At 36.3% G+C, this 25,660-nt stretch overlaps 1 protein-coding gene across 2 annotated transcripts in view; it reads left to right on the top strand.

Annotated features, from left to right (window-relative positions):
• The window catches only part of OSTN (osteocrin), a 162,863-nt gene that overhangs the window by 72,265 nt on the left and 64,938 nt on the right, over positions 1-25,660 (top strand). Inside the window, exons 1-2 of one of the 2 annotated variants that reach the window (XM_032172310.1) lie at positions 9,677-9,743; positions 22,909-23,010. In XM_032172310.1, coding sequence (XP_032028201.1) covers positions 22,909-23,010 — 102 coding nt within the window. In that variant the 5' untranslated portion in view covers positions 9,677-9,743. Of the gene's footprint in view, positions 1-9,676; positions 9,744-22,908; positions 23,011-25,660 lie in introns of those variants that run through there. The other variant, XM_058426672.1, reaches the window with a different exon arrangement.

The following is a 25,660-nucleotide window of genomic DNA, read 5'->3' on the forward strand; positions in this document are numbered from 1 at the left end:
CAAAGGTTTAGGGATAGCCCTCATCTGCTTGATCAGTCACCAGCCCAAGATCTAGGCCACTTCTCAAGCCCAGGCACTCCAGTCCTTCAGTATGTGGATGATTTACTTTTGGCTACCAGTTCAGAAGCCTCATGCCAGCAGGCTACTCTAGATCTCTTGAACTTTCTAGCTAATCAAGGGTACAAGGTGTCTAGGTCAAAGGCCCAGCTTTGCCTACAGCTGGTCAAATATCCAGGCCTAATCTTAGCCAGAGGAACCAGGGCCCTCAGCAAGGAATGAATACCGCCTATACTGGCTTATGCTCGCCCTAAGACATTAAAACTGTTGCAGGGGTTCCTTGGAATCACCAGCTTTTGCCGACTATGGATATCCACATACAGCAAGATAGCCAGGCCCTTCTATACTCTAATCAAGGAGACCCAGAGGGCAAATACTCATCTAGTAGAATGGGAACCAGGGGCAGAAACAGCCTTCAAAACCTTAAAGCAGGCCCTAGTACAAGTTCCAGCTTTAAGCCTTCCCACAGGACAAAACTTCTCTTTATACGTCACAGAGAGAGCAGGGATAGCTCTTGGAGTCCTAACTCAGACTCGTGGGACAACCCCACAACCAGTGGCAAACCTAAGTAAGGAAATTGATGCAGTAGCAAAAGGCTGCCCTCACTGTTTAAGGGTAGCTGTGGCGGTGGCTGTCTTAGTGTCAGAGGCTATCAAAATAATACAAGGAAAGATCTCACTGTCTGGACTATTTATGATGTAAATGGCATACTAGGTGCCAAAGGAAGTTTATGACTATCAGACAACTGCCTACTTAGATACTAGGCACTACTCCTTGAAGGACTGGTGCTTCAAATATGTACATGCATGGCCCTCAACCCTGCCACTTCTCTCCCAGATGATGGGGAACCAACAAATTATAGTCCAGACTTACGCCACCCAAGATGATGTCTTAGAAGTCCCCTTAGCTAATCCTGACCTTAACCTATATACCAATGGAAGTTCATTTGTGGAGAATGGGATACAAAGGGCAGGTTATGCCGTAGTGATGTAACCGTACTTGAAGGCAAGCCTCTTCCCCCAGGGACCAGTGCCCAGTTAGCAGAACTAGTGGCATTTACCCGAGCCTTAGAAGTGGGAAAAGGAGAAAGAACAAATGTGTATACAGATAGCAAGTATGCTTATCTAATCCTACATGCCCATGGTGCAATATGGAAAGAAAGGGAGTTCCTAACCTCTGGGGGAACCCCCACTAAATACCACAAGGAAACCATGGAGTTATTGCACACAGAGCAAAAACCCAAGGAGGTGGCAGTCTTACACTGCCAAAGCCATCAAAAAGGGGAAGGAGAGGGGAGAACAGCAGCATAAGTGGCTGGCAGAGGCAGGGAAAGACCAGCAGAAATGAGAGACAGAGAAAGAGAAAAAGAGGGAATCAGAGAGAAAGAAAGAGACAAAATCAAAGAGAGAGAGGAAGAGACAGAGACAAAGAGGGAGTGAGAAAGAGACACAGAACGTCAAAGAGAGAAGGAAAGAGAGGAAGAGAAAAAGGAGTCAAAGAGAGAGAAAGAGATAGAAGCAGTAAAGAAAAAAACAGTGTACCCTATTCCTTTAAAAGCCAGGTAAATTTAAAACCTAGAATTGATAATTGAAGGTCTTCTCTGTAACATTCCAATACCACCTTGTTGTCAGTGCAAACAAGGGCATAGCCCAAAAGCACTGAGGCCACTGACAACCCATAGCCTTCCTATCAAAAATCATTAACACAGCAGGTTTCCTAACGGAGATCTAAATCTTCATTACCATACAAAAGTCCGACCAGACATAGGAGGAACTCCCTTCAGGACAGGACAATAGATGGGTCCTCCCAGGTGATTAAGGAAAAAGCAGCAGTGACTCTCCAAAACTGCTGAGGTCTAGGCCCCCTCATTGCTGAGAAAGGAGGACACTGCACCTTCTTCAGGGAAGAGTGTTGTTTTTACACTAACCAGTCAGGGATAGTACGAGATGCCACCCAGTGTTTACAGGAAAAGGCTTCTGAAATCAGACAACGCCTTTCACAACTCTTATACTAACCTCCGGAGTTGGGCAACATGGCTTCTCCCACTTCTAGGTCCTGTGGCAGCCATCTTGCTATTACTTGCCTTCGGGCCCTGTATTTTTAACCTCCTTGTCAAATTTGTTTCCTCTAGAATCAAGTCCATCAAGCTACAGATGGTCTTACAAATAGAACCCCAAATGAGCTCAACTAACAACTTCTACCAAGGACCCCTGGACTGACCCACTGGCCCTTTCACTGGCCTAAAGAGTTCCCTTCCAGAGGACACTATAACTGCAGGGCCCCTTCTTCGCCCCTATCCAGCAGGAAGTAGTTACAGCAGCCATTGCCCAATTCCCAACAGCAGTTGGGGTGTCCTGTTTAAAGGGGGCATTGAGAGGTGAAGCTGGCTGGGCTTCTGGGTCAGATGGAGACTTGGAGAACTTTTCTGTCTAGCTAAAGGATTGTAAATGCACCAATCAGCGCTCTGTGTCAAGCTAAAAGTTTGTAAATGCACCAGTCAGCACTCTGTAAAAATGGACCAATCAACTCTCTGTAAAATGGACCAATCAGCTCTCTGTAAAATGGATGAATCAGCAGGATGTGGGTGGACCCAAATAAAGGAATAAAAGCTGGCTGCCCGAACCAGCAGCGGCAACCTGCTGGGGTCCCCTTCCACACTGTGGAAGCTTTGTTCTTTTGTTTTTCACAATAAATCTTGCTGCTGCTCACTCTTTGGGTCTGCACTACCTTTATGAGCTATAACACTCACTGCAAATGTGTGCAGCTTCACTCCTGAAGCCAGCAAGACCACAAACCCACCAGGAGGAATGAACAACTCTGGATACGCCACCTTTAAGAGCTGTAACACTCACCGCAAAGGACTGCAGCTTCACTCCTGAAGTCAGCAAGACCACAAACCCACCAGAAGGAAGAAACCCTGGACTCATCTGAACATCTGAAGGAACAAACTCTGGACACACCACCTTTAAGAACTGTAACACTCACTGCAAGTGTCCACGGGTTCATTCTTGAAGTCAGCAAGACCAAGAACCCACTGGAAGGAACCAATTCCAGACATGCAATCATCTCCTACCAGGCCCCTCCTCCAACACTGGGGATTACAATTCAACATGAGATTTGGGTGGGGACACAAAACTAAACCATATAATAGCAATAAATCCCTATATTAGAATACAAGAAATGTCTATAATCAGCAATTTAAGAATCTACCTTAAGAAAATAAAAACATATGAGAAAACTAAACCCAGATGAAACAAAAGGAAAGAAATAATGCAAAGTAAAAACAAAATAAAATGATAAAAATAATATAGAAAATTAATTAAAGCAAATATTGATTTCTTGAATAAATAAATTTGATAAAATACTAGAATGGTCAAGAAAAAAGCTTAAAGAAGAATACTGTATGTATGAGTATTATGTACTCATAATAATTAAAAGTAAATTTAAAATACTGAATTAAGAATGAAATAGGGACATCACTACAGATCCTATAGCTATCAGAAGGACAAAATAAAAATACTATGAATACACTCTAATAATTAATGAAATGGACATATTTAAAAGACACAAGCTATAAGAGTGCATTCAGAAAAAAAATAGCTAAAGTGATTAGCCCTATATCTATTAAATCATTTAAAGTTTTAGCTAGAAGTCTTTCTACAAAGACAACTAATGGCATAGATGGCTTCACCAGTGAATTCTCCAAATATTTAAGAAAGAAATAATGCAAACTCCACAAAAACTCTTCCAAAAAAAAGATGAGAGTATAATTCTCTGCAATCATTTTACAATATAAGCATAACCCTGATACTAAACATGAGAGATGAACTTTCTAAAAACAAAAGGCCTATATCTCTCATGAATAAAGATTGTTAAAAAAATATTAGCACTTAAATTCAGCAATAAAGAAAACAGATAATATGTCATAATCAAGTGGAGTTTATCACGGCAAAACAAAGTTATAATTCATTATATTAATATACAAAAAGCAAAACAATCTCAATAATTGAAAACAATTTTTTTAATTGACAAAATTGAATCTTCATTTATGACGCTCCTTCAAAAAAAAAAAACACCAACAACTTTCAGAAAACTAATAATAGGAGGAACCATCATCAACCTGAAAAAAGACATCTACAAAAACCCGATTGTTATTATTATTAATGGTGAAAGAATTAATTTCTCCACTTAACACCACCAATTGAGAAGGAACAAGGCAAGGATGTTCATTCATTCCACATCTATTCCATATTGCACTGGAGGAACTGGCTGAGGCAATAGAGAATAAAAACCAATAAGGGACATGCAGATTCAAAAGGGAGATATAAACACTTTCTATTTCCAAACAAGGTGATTTTTTACACATGTATAATCTAAAGAAACTTACTAAAATAAAAAATAAGTTTACCAAGATCACAGAATAAAAGATCAATATATAATAATCAGTCATATTTTATATAGAGGAGTGTCCACTCCAAAATTGAAATTTTAAAAATTATAATTTACAAGAGCATCAAAGCATGAAGTAATTAATAATTAGGGAAAAGTTTAACAAAATATGTATAATTTTTTATGCCAAAATGAAAAACATTGTTAAGGGAAATTAAATATTTAAATAAAATAGCAATAGATTGGTCAGGTGTGGTGGCTCACCCTGTAATCCCAGCACTTTGGGAGGCTGAGGGCAGGCAGATCACTTGCAGTCAAGAGTTCTAGATCAATCTGGCCAACATGGCAAAACCCCATCTCCACTTAAAGTATAAAAATTAGCTGGGTGTAGTGGCATGGGCCTGTCGTCCCAGCTATTTGGGAGGCTGAGGCAGGAGAATTTCTTGAACCTGTGAGGCAGAGGCTGAAGTGAGCTGGGATCTCACCACTGCACTCCAGCCTGGCAGACAGAGTGAGACTCCATCTCAACAACAAAAAAAAGCAATATATTATGTTTATGAATAAGATGACTCAATACTGATAATATGTCAATTCTCCCAAAGTTTTTCTATAAGTTCAATGAGATCCCAATCAAAATCCTAGCAGATTCTTTTTTTTCAAATTGATAGACTTATCATAAATTTTTATGGAAATGAAAGGGCTTAAAAATAGCCAAACGAATTTTGAAAATATTCTAGAAGAAAACGTAAGAGAAAATTTTTGCAAACTTGAGTGAGGGAATTATTTCTTAAGGCACAAAAACATGACCCATTAAAAAGAGGCTAATAAATAGAATTTCATTAAAGTTAAAAATGTCTGCTCTGTGAAATGAACTGTTATAAAAATGAAAAAAAGCTAGAGTAAAAACAAATCACAAAACATAAACCTTATAAAAATCTTGTATGCAGAATATATAAAGAACTCTCCCAACTCAATATTAAAAAGCATTTGAACAGACAGGCTACCAAAGAAGATATATAAGTACATGACAAGATTCTCAACATCATTACTTATCAGGGAAATACAAATTAAAATACGATGACATATTTTACCCCTATACAATTTTTTGAATGACTTAATTTTTTTAATGGCAATATCAAATGCTCACCTGCATGCTGAGCAAATGAAGTCTCCTACATTGCTGGTGGGAAGGCATAATGGTAGAACCATTTGGAAATCAGCTTAGCTATTTCCTATTAAGTTAAACATACGTTCACCACATGATACAGGAATCTCACGTCTATGTATATGCTTAGGTGAAATGAAAACATGTATTCACTCAAAGAACTCTACATTAATGTTCATGGTTGCTTTATTCATATTTGTTCAAAACTGGAAACAACCCACATTTTCACCAACTGGTAAATGCATAAGCAAATTATAGTGCATTCATCCAATAGAACAGTCATCCTTTTAAATATGCTCATACATGGCCAGGCATGGTGGCTCACACCTTTAATCCCAGCACTTTGGGATGCTGAGGCAGATGGATCACTTGAGGTCAGGGGTTCAAGACCAGTCTGGCCAACAGGGTGAAATCTCATCTCTACCACAAATACAAAAAAAAAAAAAAAATAGCAGGGTTGTGGTGGTGCATGCCTGCAGACCTAGCTACTCAGGAGGCTGAGGCAGGAGAATCTCTTGAACCCGGGAGCTGAACTGAGGTCACGCCACTGCACTTCAGCCTAGGTGACAGAGGAAGACTCTGTCTCAAAACAAAAACAAACAAAAAGCAATACTCATACCTTTAACAACATGGATAAGACTCAAAAACATGCTGGGCGTGGTGGCTCACACCTGTAATCCCAGCACTTTGGGAGGCCAAGGCGGGTGGATTGCCTGAGCTCGAGAATCTGAGACCAGCCTGGCCAACATGGCAAAACCCCGTCTCTACTAAAAATACAAAAAGTTAGCCTGGCGTGGTGGCAGATGCCTGTAGTCCCAGCTACTTGGGAGGCTGTGGCAGGAGAATCGCTTAAACTCGGTAGGCGGAGGTTGCAGTGAGCCGATATCGTGCCACTGCACTCCAGCCTGGGTGACAGAGTGAGACTCCATCTCAAAAAAAAAAAAAAAAAAAGACTCAAAAACATTATTCTAAGGGAAATAGATCCCAAATGCTACATACTATATGTTTTATTCCTACAGCTTCTAGGAAAGACACAAAAAGGGACAGAAATCAAATCAGTGACTGCCAGGACCTAGGGGTGGGGTAAGGGATTGACTGCAAAGAGGCATTTAGGAAATTTGGGGAATAATAGAAATGTTTTGTATCTTGATTGTAGTTGAAGATACATAGCATCTGCACTTGTCAAAACTCGTCAAACTGTACAGTTTAAAAGAGTAGCCGGGGGCGGTGCCTCACGCCTGTAATCCCAGCACTTTGGGAGGCTAAGGCGGGCGGATCACGAGGTCAGGAGATCGAGACCATCCTGGCTAACACGGTGAAACCCTGTCTCTACTAAAAAAAAATATATACAAAAAAATTAGTGGGGCGCGATGGCGGGTGCCTGTAGTCTCAGCTATGTGGGAGGTTGAGGCAGGAGAATGGCTTGAACCCGGAGGCGGAGCTTACAGTGAGCCGAGATCGCGCCACTGCACTCCCGCCTGGGCGACAGAGCAAGACTCTGTCTCAAAAAAAAAAAAAAAAAAAAAGTAAATGTTGTGTATGTAAATTATACCTCAACAAACCTGACTTGAAAAAAAAGCAGGAAATATTAGATAACAATGTGAATAACAGTGGCATTTGCCGTCTTGTTGGTCTTTAAAAAGGACCCAAATTGTGTTTCTTGGAGCACAGTTTTGAGGTTAAATGATGTATTGGGTCCCTTTTATCTCCCCTCTTTCAATCTCTTCTCCAGTTTGGTGTCACCAAAGGGAAACACCACAGGAGACTGAAGAAAAGAAGCAGAGTGAAGTCTTGTGCTTATTTCATAGGTTCCATGCCCTCTGGTTTGCTCTTGACTTGCCATGTCCTTTTGTGAAATGTCACACTTCTGCCAGACAACTTTCTCTACTCAGGATCCCTTTGTCTCTGCGTCCCTGTAACTATCCTTGACTCTTCAGGACTAGGGTTCACTATACCACATGATCCCTTCTGGTTCTTCTACACGATGTTCACATCACATTCTCTTCAAATTACTCAATTTGAATGTGCCATCTCTTTCCTGCCAGATTCTGACCGATACAGATAGTAAGGCTCAACCCTTTGTCTCATCGCTTCTAAGCTAAGAAGATTTGGGCTATCCATTTTACAGATTTGAGCTTTAGTTTTCTATTCATTATATTTGAAAAAGTATAGTTCCTTGGCAAGGTTGTTATGGGAATTAAATCATGACGTGCTAGCTGAAAAAGTTTTCATTAATATTTTCTCCCTTTCTCATCTTAGTCTCTCCCCATCCAACACTGAATATTAATTCTCTTTATCTTTTTATTTCTTTGCATGTTCCCATTTTTCCTCTCTCTTTTGAAGGTAATGGAATTTTTCTATCATGTATAAATGCATAAGTAAATCATATAGAGGTGTATAATATACACAAGGCTGTAAAAATGGCTTAAATGTACCATGGATGTTCCTGGAATAAACTGTTGCTATTTCTACTGCTGCAGAACAGTTAAGTCAAACTTTTGAATTAGGTCAACAAAATCCACAAATAGGGTGGAATCTTTGGACTGTCTAAGCAGGGACAGATCTGGAATAAATCAGCCACAGATATCACTTGTCTGCATGCTAAGAGAGGCATTTCAAATAAGGATAGAAGGTATGTCAATAATATTGGCTTCTGGTAGCATCACGATGCATCCTTTAATTCTATATTGAGAGTTTTCCATCATGTGGATTCAAGCTAACGTAATTGTTTTATGGCAGTAATGTCTAAACAAGGGTCCACAATTAGGCTGTATTTTTATCTTGATTTGTGAACTGTCTCTGCCAACTACTCAAATTTCAAGCTTGTTGAGACATATGTTATCCCTGGAAACCCGTCATAAAAATGAAGCATTTTACTGTCCCACTAATTCTGTGTGCTCTGGTCAGCTCCCCCATCTAGATCCACATTAACCATGTAATTGTTCTTATACTAGTGACTAGTATTTTAAATGGCCTTTTTAGGGAAACCAAAAAGAATAAATTTATTTCTTTTTGTGCAAAAATATAATCTGGTTTGGATTCTCTTTTCTAGCTTTTAAAGCAGTGAGATAGAATGCAGTCGTGGGAAAAGAACTGGATAAGGAATTAGGAAGATCTGCATTTGAAATCCAGCTCTGCGACTACCTCTTAGCTGTGTGATCTCACAAGTCACTTAATTTATCTGAGCCTTGGCCTCTTTACCTGTCAGATGGGGACCCTCTGGTGAATCAAATGAGTCATTAATGATCTAATAACATAACGTTACCTTTATAACTTAATAATTCATTTAAAAAATAACTTGTGTATGTAAGGATGCAAATGTGATTAGTAGTAGATAAGAATGAAAGAAAACCTTCAGCCAAAGGCAGAAATATTTTGGTTAAAAAGAAATTAAAGTACTGAAGAACAAGAGCAAGATAAAAATGATTACAACGCCTTCATTTATAGCTCACATGTCACAGCTCAGTATTTATAGGTTCGTTAGTGACAGCCTTCCCAGTATAGCAATGTTAATTACGAAGTAGCTGTCATTGTGTTTCACTGACACAGCACTGTGCACCTGACGGAGGCTGAAACTACTCATTATTTCCATAGCTGATCATTTAAAGGTCCAAAAATTACACCAATAAATCAGTTTGTGTCTGATTATAATCTCTCTAAATCGTACTTTGAAATTCCCTGGTGACTTTTTAACAAATCTTAGTGCATTTTATTTCCGAAATGTGATTTGTAATAATCAGAGCTTGACTAAAACCTCAGGAAGAGGGGATGGATGTGAAGCTGAACACAATACTAAATCTATATTTAAATTTTCCAGAGCCTATACTTCCATCGCTATTTAAATGCCATGATCAAAGCAATCGATGGACTAAATATGGAGGGAAAGGAGGGAGGGAGAAACTGAAGAAGGGAGGGAGAGGGAGGGAGAGAAAGAGATTGAAGAGAGGCTTGGGAAAATGTTCAGTGGAAAATCTGTAGAAATGATGTAAGAGAAAGCAAAGGCAGGGATTGGAGTAAGGGGTGTATAACTGAAACTATAAAAACTCAGAGAGAAAACTCACCATCAGGGCTGAGTTTTGGAGAAACTGCACAGACAGTACTCTAAAGTTAGAATCTCCTGATCTTTCACAAGGTAAGTTACATGTAAAAATTGATAAAGATTTAATGCTTTTTTCTTTTAACTATTATTTTTACTTTCACAGACTCTTTAAATGTTTTGATTATATCTTGATTTTGTTAAAATTAGAATGGTAATATTTCCCTCTCTAAAATGAGTAGAAAATCAAAGATATTTTTGTAATGCAAACTTAAGTTAGAACTAATTGCTTATTCAGATATTTCATATTATTACATTGCTTTTTTCTTTTCTTCCATTTCAAAACAAACAGAAAGTGAATGCAAAATAATAATTTTATACATATATATATGTTATTAGCATTATTTTGCTTTCCTCAAAATTGTGTAATATTAGAAAAATGTTTAATACAGAAGAGTGGTCTAAACAACCTAGGTAAAACAGAAAGGTTTTTTTCCTCATTATTTCCATCAAGATTGGAGCTTAAGAAACATCTCTAAACTAATGAAATTCTATGTCTTATGTTCTTAAAACCTAATGCATCTTCTGTTTTTCTCCTTATATGTCAAATATGCAAATATGATATTAATAACATAGTTGGAGTAGACTTAGAGTATGCCTGTTCTTCAGTATTTGTAGTGCTCTTGCTATTCAATGATTGAACTGAGAGTTAATCTGAAACATACATTTGAGTTCTGCTGGAGGAGAAATTTACAATTTTATTTCAGGTTTAGTGTGCACTCATTGAATTCAGTTCTAACAATTCAAATGTTGTTTCTTTGAATAACAGACTCTATAGGTTTAAGAATGTGATTATTATTTGTTTATGAGTTTTCCTTCTAAAAATTTAACATTTTTGAGAATGAATTATGGTGATTTTAATGCCTATATAAGTTATAGAATTTATAGTGTTATACCAAAAACATCACGGACATTCTGTATCTTCTCTTACTTTGGTACTACTTTTCAGCCCTCTTACAGAACTTTTTTAGGGAGCACTTTCTGTAGATAACAGTTCAGGTCTCCTTCATGTAAGTGAATTCTACTATGGCTTCATTCAAAAATCATTTAGCGTGTTTAAGGTTGACATTTTCTTCCTCCCCCTTATTTCCCAGGATTTTTAACTGATTCTTATATAATGAACAATGAGCAGTAGAGAAGCAGATATCTTCAGTTCATTGGGCACGGGAACCTCAGGGCTGTAATTTTAACTTCTTTTACAAATACCCTTAATGATTTGAACATTTGATTAATAAAATTATATTAATTGAACTTGTCTCAAAAAATAAAGAACTCGAAGTAAGAAATCCTAATATATCATTCTAGCTCTGCTATAATCCACCTATACAACTTCAGGCAAGCCTTAAGCACAAATTAAGGCTTGATAATGTTGTATTTTGTCCTTGTGAAAACGACAAAAAAAATAGAAGTGCTAGGGATACTGAGTATAAAAATATTTGAGGAAGCCCCCACGTCAGTCAGTTTTCCCTATTTTAGAGAATAAAACATCAGTATCACAGAATCTTAGGACTAATCTTTAGAGCTAATTTAACCGTTATGCCAATATTTCATTTACTATGACTGTTACCTACCAGACAACTTTTGCTTAGATTCAATAGTTCAGTCAGAGAAATACAAGCTTTGGAGGCACAAAATTAGACTTCTAATTCTAGTTCTGACTTCAACGGCTTTATGGACAAATCATTCAGCTTCCCTGAAGCTTTATTCTCCTCCCCTCAGGAGTTTGTGGGGATACAGTAAGTAAGCTACAACAAGGTGCTAACTCTGGGTATCTCTCTTAAATGAACCAACTCTCCAAATGGCTTAAGATCTCTCAGATTAAAGGCATTTTTTTTTTTAGCTAGCTCTTTCTCTTCTTTCTTCAAGTAAGTGTCATGGTACATCCCTGGAGCAGTGACGCCTTCTTCCTTATCGCCACGCCATCAGCTCAGACCTTAATACAAACCATCTCCTCCCTTCAGTAACAATGCCTCTGCCACCACCTTCTACTCTCTCTTCCTCTTCAACCATTTCTATATTATTATCTTCTTTCCTCTCCCTTGAGCAGGTTCATTCTCTCTGAGCCTCACTTTCTCCATCTATTAATTGTGGGTATTAAATTTGACAGTTTTTAATGATTGCTTCCTCTGTTTCTAAAATTCTATATTCCTATGGTACCTAAGGCTACAAATATGTGAAAATTCCACTTTTAAAATATTATATAAAATAGTATTAAAAATTCACTTTAGGTGGCACAATTAGAGCTAGAAGAATAATGATGCCTTCAGTACAGCTGAGCTTTCTTTTGTTTCTTTCCCAGGATTACATTTTCTATAGTTGGAAGCAATTTTTATAGAAATATTATGACTCAAAATAATGATCATGCACCAAATGTTAGAGTGATTTCTATTTATAACTCTCTATAGTGAAATTGTCCTCCCCCATTCAATATTATTTTTCTTACTATATTTTATTTTCTATCACTCTGCCATAAATCTAGATTTTGAGGACTAATTTTGTTCCTTAAAATGAAGGATAAAAATATTTTTTCATAAAAATTAAAAAGTAGCAAAAACATTTTGAAAAGTTGCCATATTTCAAAGGTAATATCAGAGTAATGATAACTGTTATTTATTGAGTAACTAATTTATGCCTGCTGATTCACCCAGATTACTTCTGATCTTCATACTAAGCCTACAAATTAGGTCTTTGCCCTATTTTTCTGAAGAAGAAGTTAAAACAAAAAGGCCAAATGACATGCCTCATCAGGATTCAGATCCAGGTCGATGTAACTTAAGAGTCAACCTATTTCTACTAATTCACTTTGTTGTATTACAAAGTGTACATACAATACTAGGAGTTAAGAGACCAGATTTCTAAAGTAACTCAGCTTGTCTCAGTTCACAGATTTTTAAAAAATAGAATTACAATGTTTTCTATATAGGTCTAACATGACTGGTAAGGATGACAGGAGATTAATTTCAAGATAATAAAACTCTATGCAAATGTTATTTTTTTTTTAAGTTTATGTACGATAATTCTATTTGAAGAAAGTGGAAGCATTCCAGAAAGGGGCTGCTCTTGCAGAAGGAAATCCTTAGGGCAAGTGGTTGAGGAGTTTCCACCTGAACCAGGCTGTGAGCAACAGGAAGACAGAGAAAGTATCTTCTTTACTTTTATATCACCAGTATCTGACAGGCAGTGTATGCCTAATGAATGCATCCTGTTTTTGAGTATCATAAAATTTATATTTTTGCCCCTTTGTTTAATGTTAGAGATACTTTTTCATTTATTATGTTGGCTAGCTTAATGTAATTATGATGTAAGATTTTGATCAAATTTTTTTTTATAAGTACAAAGTGGGGTAAACGGTGAAGGGGGTCGTGATATTCCACATTAACTTCAGATTTAAATATGCTATATTTAACTTAATTTATCCAATTTTACCCTCTGAAAGCCTTTTAATGCTGCATAAAAAGTTGTCTATGTATAGAACGGCCAGCTAATACGTGCAACTCTATTAGCTTTTCCCTATGTACAGTTTTAAAGCTATTTTCTCATTAGTGAGCATTAGAATTAAACAACAAATTTCCTTAACAGAATTGCCTACAATTATACACTAATGTTATTTTCTATTTTTAAATAACATAGTTTTCTATCAAGAAGTATTTAGTTATTTGGGGATTTAGGTACAGATTAATGTATGAAAAGGAGACATCCTAAAGTTTAGAGGAATGATTACTGGAGGTTAGTGATACATGTAACTTTCATTAGAATGAGAATCTGTGATGTGAAACACTAATGGATGTATCAGGATTCCAGCATGAACTTCATCACATTTTACTGTAGGTGTAGAAACATAGGCTAATCTCTTATCTTCCCTCTACCTTGGTTTTCATATCAAGAAAGCTGGGATATTAATATCTGCCCTGCATTCCTGTTTACCTTCCACATAAGGCTGCTTCATGCATTCATTCAACACACACATTTGACCCTATGCCAGGCATTCTGTTAGGTGCTTAGATGCAACGGTGAACATGACATGGTCTCTGCCCTAAATGAGTTTATAACAACTAAACACTTTAACATCCAGATCTGGGTGTTTAAAATAATAATGGAATCTTTCTTTAAAGTGGCATTGTAGGTTTCTGGCTTCTTAATTTTTGCAAGAAAGAGATTAGTAGTATTAATCACAAATCCAAATAGAAGAAAAAAACAGACAGAGATACTTAAAAATAAAATTTTAAGATTTTGGAAGGCAAATTATCTAAAAAAAGAGTGAAAATGGTGCCAAATAGAATAAAATCAGTTAACACATGTTGTAGTAATTTATCATTCTTCCTAATTTGTTGCCTTCAGGGAAAGTCATTTTAAAATGTAGGTATCTGCCACATTAATAACACTGCATCCATAAAAATATTGCTTTATAAAAAAATTTGTTTGGAAGATAGAAAAGGGTTTTTACACTTACACAAATAGGTTATACTCAAAAGAGCGTGAAACTGGGAGTCTGAAAATGAAAGTTGTTGTTCTGGCTCTTCTTCTAACTGGCTTTGTGACTTTGGAAAATTTGCTACTGCCAATTGAAGAGCACTGAGAAATGGGAAGAACACATTCCTGATATTTTAATTTTTTTTTTTTTTTTTGAGATGAAGTTCTCTCTTGTTGGCCAAGCTGGAGTGCAACGGCGCAGTCTCTGCTCACTGCAACCTCCGCCTCCTGGGTTCAAGCGATTCTCCTGCCTCAGCCTCCCCAGTGGCTGGGATTACAGTCACGTGCCACCACGCCTGGCTAATTTTTTGTATTTGTAGTAGAAACGGGGTTTCACCGTGTTAGCCAGGCTAGTCTAAAACTCCTGGCCGCAGGTGATCTGCCCACCTCGGCATCCCAAAGTGCTGGGATTACAGGCGTGAGCCACCGCGCCCAGCCGATATTTTAATTTTTTTTAACGGGAAATGTTAAATTTCTCAATGTCAACTTGCTCCTTTTTTTTCAGGAATCCAAAACATAAAGTAAATTCCCATTACACTATTTAAAATAGCAAATTTCAGAAGGAAATCTTTAAGTAAATGGCTATGCACCATGAGTATTTCTCAAATGTATTTTGTATGAGGATAATATAGACAATGTATATGATAGTGACAGAAGCTACAAGCCACTAGCAATTTTCAATTGCTCTTGGGTGAAAATCCTCAATGATTTTAAATCTCGAATTTGAGTTTATGATGATCCCAAACTTCTTACCCATTTTTAAGCTTCTAAGTGCCACAGCCACACTCAGTTGTCTTGTTTGTGAGGCAAAATTCACCAGAGACTGGAATCGTAGTTTCAATAAAAAAAGAGACTGCAATGGCAGGAGGCCCCAATCTTTGCTTTCCAGCAGGTAAGTCACTCAATCAACTGGGTGCTTCCCTAATCAAAGAAAGCTAGAGAAATCTTCTTTAAAGTGTTGTTCAAGTATTGTCACTTATTGAAATATCAAGATTACCTATATAATGACAAACTATAATTTATCCTTTTGGTTTTTTCAATATAAGTTTTGCAGATTGTCTCTATGAACGGCTCCAAGTCCCCTAAGTGACTGTTGAGTGTAAATTTTGTGTTCATAGAAAAAATTTGGTTTCAAACATCTGCCTTCAGCTTCATAACAATCACTTCAAAACAATTATTTTTAATTATATTTTAAAACATAATATTTTCAAATTATCTTATAGTTTACAAACTGTTTCTATGTACTATTTTAGTTTCCATTGCGAAGTTTCTAGTTATAATAAAATACAAATTAAAAAGGTGTAGTTTTCTCATAGATAAATTTATATCCTCATATATTTTTAGCAAAAAATATTAAATATAAACTTAAAAGGCTTATTTCTTTTATTTGAACTCTAAGCCAATTCCATAACTTGTGCTGTTTGTAAATTAATTAAGATTAACTAAAATTAAATAACTTACATTTTGTGAAGAAAATCAGTTTCATTAGACAGTTTTGACAATTTTAGAGTCTTGTTCAAGATCATTAGCCCATTAAGGAGCACAGCTAAAACTCTTATCCCTGTCCTTCAAGTCTGAGCCTGAGTTTTTCCCCAGCATAATGTTGAATATCTGTATATTGTCTGAAAGAGTTCTATTTTTTGAATATTTATTATTTCATTGACAGAGAATTTTTGGAGTCACATCATGTGAAAAAAAAAAAATATATATATATAACCTCCACTAATATAACACACATTTGTGATATTGGTGGAGGTTGTAGAGATCTGAAAATTCTTATTATCAATAATTCCTATTTTGTCTTCACCAATTTTATATCTACTAAAATTAAGATCATGATTACTGAGAAAATATTCAAGTGATTATTTTATCTTGAAAGACTGTTAATTCAAAATGCAGGAGAGTAGTACTCAATTATTTTTTAATTATTAATATTATTTATGTTACTTGCAACATTTCTATCTGATGACCAAGTTAAATATCATAGCAGTCTTTCTCTCAGCTTAAAAGAGAGGATATAACTGCATTCTATGGTATCTGGAACATCAGTTCTAACAATTTTTGTTTTGAAAGGGTAGGGAAATGAACATACTGACTTATGCATGATAGGAAAAAAAGAGAAGAAAAAAATCCTAAGTAAGGCTGGGCACAGTGGCTCACGCCTGCAGTCTCAGCACTTTGGGAGGCTGAGGCGGGTGGATCACCTGAAGTCAGGAGTTCGAGAACAGCCTGGCCAACATGGCGAAACCCTGTCTCTAGTAAAAATACAAAACTTAGCCGGACACGGTGGCAGGGCCTGTAATCTTAGCTACTTGGGAGGCTGAGGCAGGAGAATCTCACTGGAACCTGGGAAGCAGAGGTTGCAGTGAGCCAAGATCACACCACTGCCCTCCAGCCTGGGCAACATCTCAAAAAAAAAAAAACTCCATCTCAAAAAAAAAAAAAGAAAAAAAAAAATCCTAAGTAAACTTTTTAAAATAAATATATTACCATATGTCATCAATTTTGCCTCACATTTAACATCTCTGAAATTAGAATTAATCTTACATTTGATAAGCATATCAGTTTAATTGGTAGCGTTGTTTTTTCTTAACATATTCTTAAAAATGGAATGTCTTACCATAAATGACATCCAAAAATCAAAGATTTGGAGATTCTTTCTTTTCAGCTAGACATACTTAATTTTTAAAATACTGAAAGTGAAGGAGGAAAATATTTATGTCACAGCCTAGAGGCAATTTTTTGCATAAACTTTGGTTGATTTGAGGAACTCATCCAGTCAGTTTTCCTAGCTAAATCTGCACTATTATCATTACCTACATGTTAAGTGTCTGCACTTTTACCAGAAAATAGCCAGTTCACCAGTGAGCTCTGAAAGCCAGAAGCAACATTAGAGGTCAGTTAGACCATCTCCATTTTACCTGGTCTAGGGAGGAAAGTGTTTGTCCAGCGTCACATCATTAAATAGCAACAGAGGCAATGAAGAGCCTGAGTCTCACCACTCTTGCATCAGGTCTTTTTTCCATTACAGCGAGCTATGCAGACTTTGTGTTGAGCACTGTCCCTTTTAGACCTTTTTCTAAAATAAAAAATTATTGTCACTCTGTCATTTATTATTCCTGAGTGTTTATAACTTAATGGAGTGGGTAAAGGGTAACCCGAAGAACGTACTATGTTTTACAGACTCACTTATGAGCCAAGCTGACTCACGACATGCCTGGAAGGACACCATTATTTCAATGGGAGAAGATTTTAGGCGGTGTTGTCGGCAGGCACACATGGTCATTTCATGGTGTCAGAACTAAGGCCCCTTTATAAAATATCCTGCTAAATCTCTTAAATGTATGTGCTCTGTCACGGTGAGAAGAGAAAGTAAAGAAAATGTAGCCGTTGAATTAGTTTGTAAATCCTTTAATTAAGTCCTTTATTTTAAATTTTTGTTCAAATGAGACTGGAGTCTATTTTGAGTATTTCCAATCAAGGTATTAGGGTAAATAATTAAAAATTCCTAGACAATATCAAGGTTTACTCACAAACCTAGTACCTTTGTGAATTTCTAATTGTTGGATCAACTATCCATAAGTCAGATGTTAATCATAAATTTGCAGGTTGAAGAGAAATGAGTTTACACATGAGTTGTTTTTTTTTCTTCAACACCAGATTTCACATGCAGATAGTTTAAAAGTCTTATTGATTAATAGGTGCATGAGATCAGATACTGGCTTCCATTGCTTCTCTTTTTCAGCCTAACCATCTCTAACATTTACACCTCTCATAGAAGTTTGCTCTTTCTTTTGTCGATCAATGATTTTCAATCTCTTTGTTTCTACCCCTGCCCACTTGAGAGATTTTTTTCACAATAACAATGGCTCATTGCAACACTGATTCCTACGAATAAAAACATCTTTCTTCATCTTAACAGGCTTCTTATTAAACTCTGGTTTAAATATAATTAAACCAGTTTTTCTTTATTGCTGAAATTTCAGAGCCTTTAATGTGAATTGGAACTCTAACACCTCTTTAAAAATGTACAATATATCCCAAACATAAATGACAAAATTTTATACCTCCTGACAAAACTCTATATCTCACCGCCTTATTCCATATACCGTCATTCTAGCCAGTTTGAAAGCTCCTTTCAGGGTATAATCAATTCTTACATGTGGAAAGTCCTTAAAATAAAGCATAAGATGTTATACAATATAAGGCATTTGTTTATTCAGCAGAATTATTTAAAACCTCAAAACACATAATAGTCCAATTTTCTAAAAAATGAAAGAAGTACACAGATAATCTTCTTATAAGGTGGATTCCATGGTCGCTGTTTCTTTTGAAACTCCACACTATCCAGAGAAATATTACTCTAAAATTACTTTTAAATAATGATGTGCTATAAAAAAATGCAAACACCTTTACTTTAGTAGTCAATGAACATCCTTTCATTGAACTTTCTGTGATCTAGAGTATACATGGTGCCTAAGAGATTTTAAATCATGGGCTATATTTATCCACTATCAACAAAATAGGAAAATGGGGCTGAACTTAGACTTTTCCTTCCCTCCCTATAATTTCCTCCATTTCTAATTTTGTAGCAATCAAGTTTCAACTAGTTAATCAAATGTCTTTTGTAGGGCAGGTGCCAGAGTGTTTGTTTTCATTAGTGTACCAAATGCCATATTTAGGAACTTGGCCTTTTGGTTAACTGGCTACAGGCATGGCTTTAAACCATTAAATGTGTGTATTTAAACTCAGCATTTATTTTTTACATCTCCTTATCCAAATAATCAGGATGTGGTTATCTGCAAGATGATACATCATGATTTTTTCCTATATCCACCCAAGCACAAAAATATATACCTCAGACATAATCATCAATATTATAAACACTCATCATCCTGTGCCATTTAGAAGATTACAGAGACGAGGCGAAACCTGGTTAGTGAAATGTACATAAAAATAGTTAAAGGAAATCCACATGGAAAGACATATAAAATTGGGCAATTTTCACATTTGAAACCTATTTTTATGATAAAAATCAAGAAAGTAAAACATAAACAATTGTAGTTTGTCTTTGATTAAATGGGACAAAAATTTCTTTTAAAAAGATATATCAGGCCAGGCATGGTGGCTCACACTTATAATCCCAGTACTTTGGAAGGCTGAGGCAGGTGGATCACCTGAGGTCAGGAGTTCAAGAATAGCCTGGTCAATATGGTGAAACTCTGTCTCTACTAGAAATACAAAAAATTAGCTAAGCGTGGTGGTGGACGCCCGTAATCCCAGCTACTCAGGAGGCTGAGCCAGGAGAATCTCTTGAACCTGGGAGGCAGGGGTAGCAGTGAGCTGAGACTGCGCCATTGCACTCCAGCCTGAGCAACAGAGTGAAACTCCGTCACAAAAAATAAATAAAAAAGATATATCAGAAATATGAAATCATTTAAAAAATACAGTTATGTTCTTAGTATATCCTCCTTTATGTAAAGTCAAAGAGACATCAGCAAAATCAGGAGAAAAAGAATACAATTAAGTACTGGCTTCTTAAAGTAATCACTAATGCAGGTTTTGGTTGATATTTTCATCAGATAACTATTGCATTCTTATTGGTTATTTTCCCAGTTTAGAGACATAGTCCTGATTTACTGGGTTTTTTTTATGCTTACAGAAAATCTCAGTTCAAATATCAAGTAAGCGAAAAGAGAACACAGAGAGAATTTATTGCTCCCTTCTAGAAAAGAACGGAATACAGAGAAGCTGCTAGTAACTAGCGTTATGAGACAAGATTCTGAAATAGATTAATTGGTGTCAAAATAAACAACTATTTTAAGCATTACATGTCAAAATTATATTTGATAAATAAATGTTATAGATGGTGCTAAAATATTGTATCTCCATTTTAAGTCTTAACTGACATAATTAATACAGATACTATTCTGTTTACATAAAATATTTGTTCACATACCAGCATGTAACATTTATTATCAAAATCTATACTGTTGCATAGTGACTAGTTGTTTTTTGTTTTTTAGGAATGTGGGCCAAAGTTTTATTTTTTTTCCATTTCTTGCATTTGAAATACTCTTTGATGGCATCCTAGGCCTAAAATTCTTTGCCATAGACCTTAACTGCTACACAACTGCAATCAGCCACTTGCCAGGGTCTTCCCTCTCTGTCAGTTTTACGGCAGCTACCTGTATTAGTCCATTCTCACACTGCTATAAAGAAATACCTGAGAATGGGTAATTTATAAAGAAAAGAGGTTTAATTGGCTCACAGTTATGCAGGCAGTACAGGAAGCATGACTGGGGAGGCCTCATGAAACTTACAATTTGTGATGGAAGGGGAAGCAGGCACGTCTTCATATGGCCAGAGCAGGAGGAAAAAGAGAGGAGAGGTGCTATACACTTTTAAACAACCAGATCTCGCGATAACTCACTATCAGGAGAGAACAGCACCATGGGGAAAATCTGCCCCCATTATCCAGTCGAGGCGACTCACGGCAGTAGGTTAGCAGTGGCACGCACCCAAGCCTCTGCCTCTGTGCAAACTCAGTGGGGGCAAGGAAAGAATCACAGTAACAATTATTCAAGAAAATGTCAAAAAAATTCCTGGGTCACACCAAAACAAATGTAGTTATTAAGGAAATATTTAGTGATGCCTCATATTCCTTCACATACAGATTATAAATAGTAAATGAGAAGGGTATGCATGAATCGATTCAATCCTCTCAAAGCTCTTTTGAGATGGGAATTACTTCTAATTTCACAAACAAATAAAATGAAGCTTGAGTAGGGTAAATGATACATATTCAAGGTTACACTGATACTAAAGCACAAACATGACTCAAATCCAATCTTACAGATTCCATTCTAGCACCCATTTTCTCTTTACCCCCAGCAGGTTTTCCAAATGGTTTTTTTTTAAGAAAACAGAGTTTCTTGAGAATTCTCATTCATAAAGGATGAAGTTGGAAGGCTTTCCCACTGCCATGTACTAAGTGGCAAAGCTTGGATTCATGCCTACTTTGTTCTAGCTCATACTCCACAACCTTCCCTCAGTAGAGCAATGCCCCATTTTACCTACAGTTTTGTAACTTCCAGTAGTCAAACTAGCAGCAGGTCAGCCTGATGCAGGACACAGATGAGCTTCAGTTGGCTGGATAGTGGCTTTTTAATCTAAAAAGTCAGACACATATAAATAACACATCTTTGTGCTCACTACCAGAATTAACACGTGTAAGATTTCTACATATTTGCTTTAAAATGCATATAGATTAAAAATTGATTCCCTTATGTTTTCTCTATAATTTTACTCACTTTTTTATCTCTGCAGAGGTAATCATAATCATGAATCAAGTTCCATTGGTTTATATTTTATATATATATTCCAAAATATAAGATATTGCTTTGGGCATTTACAATTTCAGTAAATGGTATAATGTCATGTATTGTTCTATACTTTCTGTTTCTCCACAAAACTGTTTTTTGAAATCCATGCATACAGACAAACATACATTTAAGTTATTTGTTTTAACAATAAATATGTATTTAAGTCATTTACTTTAAATCAGTAGTTTCAATCTCAATTAATGAATCTATTTTCTCTTGAATGAGGCACCGGGTTGATTCCAGTTTTTGACTACTATATACAATGAGGCAATGAAGTTTCAGATACATGTTCCACATAAACATTGACAGTTTCTCAGGAATATACACATACCTAGAAGTGAAATAAGTGTGTCCTAGGTAAGAGATCAGCATTTTCAACTTTTTTGTAAAGTGCCAAATTTTCTCCAAATGATTGGATTCATTTTCAGCTCCACCAGAATTTTTTGTGATTTTGTTTCCTAAAACCATTGTAACATTGCAAGGTGGACTAACTTTTTGCCAATCTAATGTGTGTAAAATGGCATTACACTTCTATTTTTATTTGAATTAAAGAAATTGTATGTATTGTGGAAGCTTTTGTCCATTCAGTTCTCCTCTTTTCTATGAAATGTGCGTTTATAAATTTGGTCCATTTTTATTTAATTTGTGTCTATCTTTAAAGTTATATTTAAAGAGTTCATTTACATTTTCCAAATGCTAATCTTTCTTTTACGTATATATTGAAAATATCTTCCATTAAGTAATTTGTCTTTTGATTTTTTATTGTATCTTATATGTAATTTTTCAATTTTGATATAATAACATCTGATAGTTTTTTTAAATCAATTTTGAATCTTGCTTATGAAATCCTGACATGACACAAGGACATAAAGAAATTCTCCTAATAGATGGTGGGTGTTTTGAAATTTTTAATTTGAATATTTTTAGATACTACAGTCTCTCTGGTTCACCACAAAGCAATCAGGACTTATTCTCTAATGACTTGCCACTGTTACAAATTTCTCCTCAGGTACATATATAATGTTGTAATCTCTAGATTTGACAGTAAAAAAATAGTTTCATTACCTGCGTTTCTCAGATTGTGGGTTAGTTTGAATTAAATTATTATTATAGCTGTATAACCCTAATCCAGGGTCTCCATGGAAAAGAAACCTTGACAGAATTCGTTCTGGGAGAGGGACAGCTTCTATTAAGTATTATTTACGTTTTGTAGAGATGCACTCCAATATACTGAAGCTGAATAATTTGGCTTACCCTTTGCCTCTAACAGTCCATTTAGGAACTTTTGTTTTTTATCTTTACATTCCAAATGAATCAATGCTAACTGTGACATATGTAACCCTCAGATGCTGGACTGGAGACTGGCAAGTGCACATTTCATCCTGGCTGTGACACTGACACTGTGGAGCTCAGGAAAAGTCCTCTCAGTAGATGTCACAACAGCAGAGGTAATGGAAACTAGCTTACAGAAATAAACATGTATGTTTGACATGCTTTATAAATGACGTTTGTATATAAAAGAATATATATTAAAATATATTTCATATACATAAATATAATTTATGTATTTATATATTACATATATATTCCTTTGTAAACATGTCATTTCTACTAGAGTAAGAAGGAGCTGCAGCTACCAATAAGAAAACGTACACAAAATAAAATAGAGAAATAACACAAAATCAAGAAAATCAGTATTTTTTTATTGTCTTCTTTTTATTGCTAACATGACATTCAAGGTTGTGAACTTGAAATGAAAAGAGCAGTAATCATGATCTTCTCCTCACAGAGGAGTCGGAGCAAGCCAGTTATCTAAACATGAAAAGAAACTTAAGAACAAAGACTTGTATTCCTTGAACAAAAAAAGCTTTAAGAGAAAATCCATTATTATAGCCATATTTAATTAAATCAGTTATGTCAGAATGAAGGGCTTTTATGTAACATTTGAAGTTGTTTGCATGCCAAAATTTGAGTAGTTATGTTCAAACTTTTAATTACAGTACAAATATTTTCTTGGTTCTATGACTGAAGCACAAAGAAAAAGAAATGTCAGGGCATCACAAGGAGAAAAATTAGTTTATTTGATCTTATTAGAAATGTACTCTTTTTGTTCCTTAAATAGCTTAAAGTGAGAGTCTGCATGTAATATATTAAAGAACAAGTTTTATAAAAGTTTTTTTTTTAAGATTAAGGATATTTCTTAAAAAAAGATTGTTTAGTTTGTGTTAGTTGGAAGAATAAAAGCATATTTTTGGAGGATGCTTTGAAAGATAAAAAATTATTTGCCCTTTGAAGGCTTGTCTCCTTCTTTAGGGTTTCTTTCTGGTCATTTCTGCATCCTTCTCATCTCTGGTTTCTATGTTATGAGGATTATATAGGGAAGTGACGGAAGCTAAGATCTCAGGAGTAGTTTGAAACCATATTGTGGGATTTGTGCTATAAGTAGTAAAGAACTGTGAAAGATTTGTAATTTTCTTTTTATGTGACAAAAGTGGTATTGGGGATAACTAACTTTATAACAGTATTACGGGTGAAATAGAGAAGAGAGAGATAGGAGGTATCAAAGCAAATTGTAAGTTGATTAAGGGAGTACACTAACCAGTAAAGAGGACTTCATTTAAAGTCACCACTTGGATGACCTGAGGTCAAGAGTTGCAGAAGAGCCTGGCCAACATGGTGAAACCCTCTGTCTACTAAAAATCCAAAAATTAGCTGGGCATGGTCGTCAGCACCTGTAGTCCCTGCTACTTGGAAGGCCGAGGCAGGAGAATCACTTGAACCTGGGAGGCAGAGGTTACAGTGAGCCAAGATTGTGCCAGCCTGTTAACAGAGTGAGACTCCATCTCAAAAAAAAAAAAAAAAAAAAAAAAAAAACAGCAACAAAAAAACACCACTGATGGGAATCAAAAATAGCAGCCAGAAGAGAGATTGTCCTGCAAGAACTGACCAGACATAAGACACATATGACTGGATAAGGAAACAGGAGGCTCAATAGCTTTCAGTTTGTATGCCAGGCTACAGGTATTTTAAAAGAGACTTGCTTGAGTCAATGACTAAAGGGCTTGAAAATGCTACTCTTTTGTTCTACTGGAGAAAATAAGGAGAACAGAAAAAATGCATTAGTCCATTTTCATACTGCTATAAAGAATTACTTGGTAAGGTGTGGTGGCTCATGGCTGTAATCCCAGCACTTTGGGAGGCCAAGGTAGGTGGATCACTTGAGCTCAGGAGTTCAAGACAAGCCTGTCCAACATGGTGAAACTCCATCTCTACCAAAAATGCAAAAACTAGCTGGCCATGGTGGTGACCACCCGTAGTCCCAACTACTTAGGGGGCTGAGGCAGGAGAATAGCTTGAACCTGGGAGGCAGAGGTTGCAGTGAGCTGAGATCAAGTCACTGCACTCTAGTCTGGGCAACAGAGTGAGACTTTGTCTCAAAACAACAACAACAAAAAACTGCCCAAGGCCGGGTAATTTATAAAGGAAAGAGATTTAATTGACTTATAGTTCTGCATGGCTGGGGAGGCCTCAGGAAACTTACAATCATGGCAGAAGGTGAAGGTGAAGAAAGGCATATTCTTCACAAGGTAGCAGGAAGGAGACTGAATTACCAAACATTTATAAAACCACCAGATCTTGTGAGAACTCACTATCATGAGAACAGCATGGGAGAAATCATCCCCATGATTCAATTACCTCCACCTGGTCTCTCCTTTGACATGTGGGGATTATGGGGATTACAATTCAAGATGAGATTTTCAGGAGGGTCACAGCCAAACCATACCATTTTGCCACTTGCCCCTCCCAAATCTCAGATCCTCACATTTCAAAACACAATCATGCCTTCCCAACAGTCCTCCAGAGTCTTAACTTATTCCATCATTAACCCAAAAGTCAAGTCCAAAGTTTCATCTGAGACAAGGCAAGTCCCTTCCACCTATAAGCCTGTAAAATCAATAGCAAGTTTGTTACTTCCTAGATACAATGGGGGTACAGGCATTGGGCAAATAAACCCACTCCAAATGGGAGAAATTGCCCAAAACAAACATGCCACAGACCCCATGCAAATCAGAAATCCTATAGGGCAGTTATTAAACC

This window comes from Hylobates moloch, unplaced genomic scaffold (assembly GCF_009828535.3).
Source record: "Hylobates moloch isolate HMO894 unplaced genomic scaffold, HMol_V3 SCAFFOLD_13, whole genome shotgun sequence".
NCBI lineage: Eukaryota > Metazoa > Chordata > Mammalia > Primates > Hylobatidae > Hylobates > Hylobates moloch.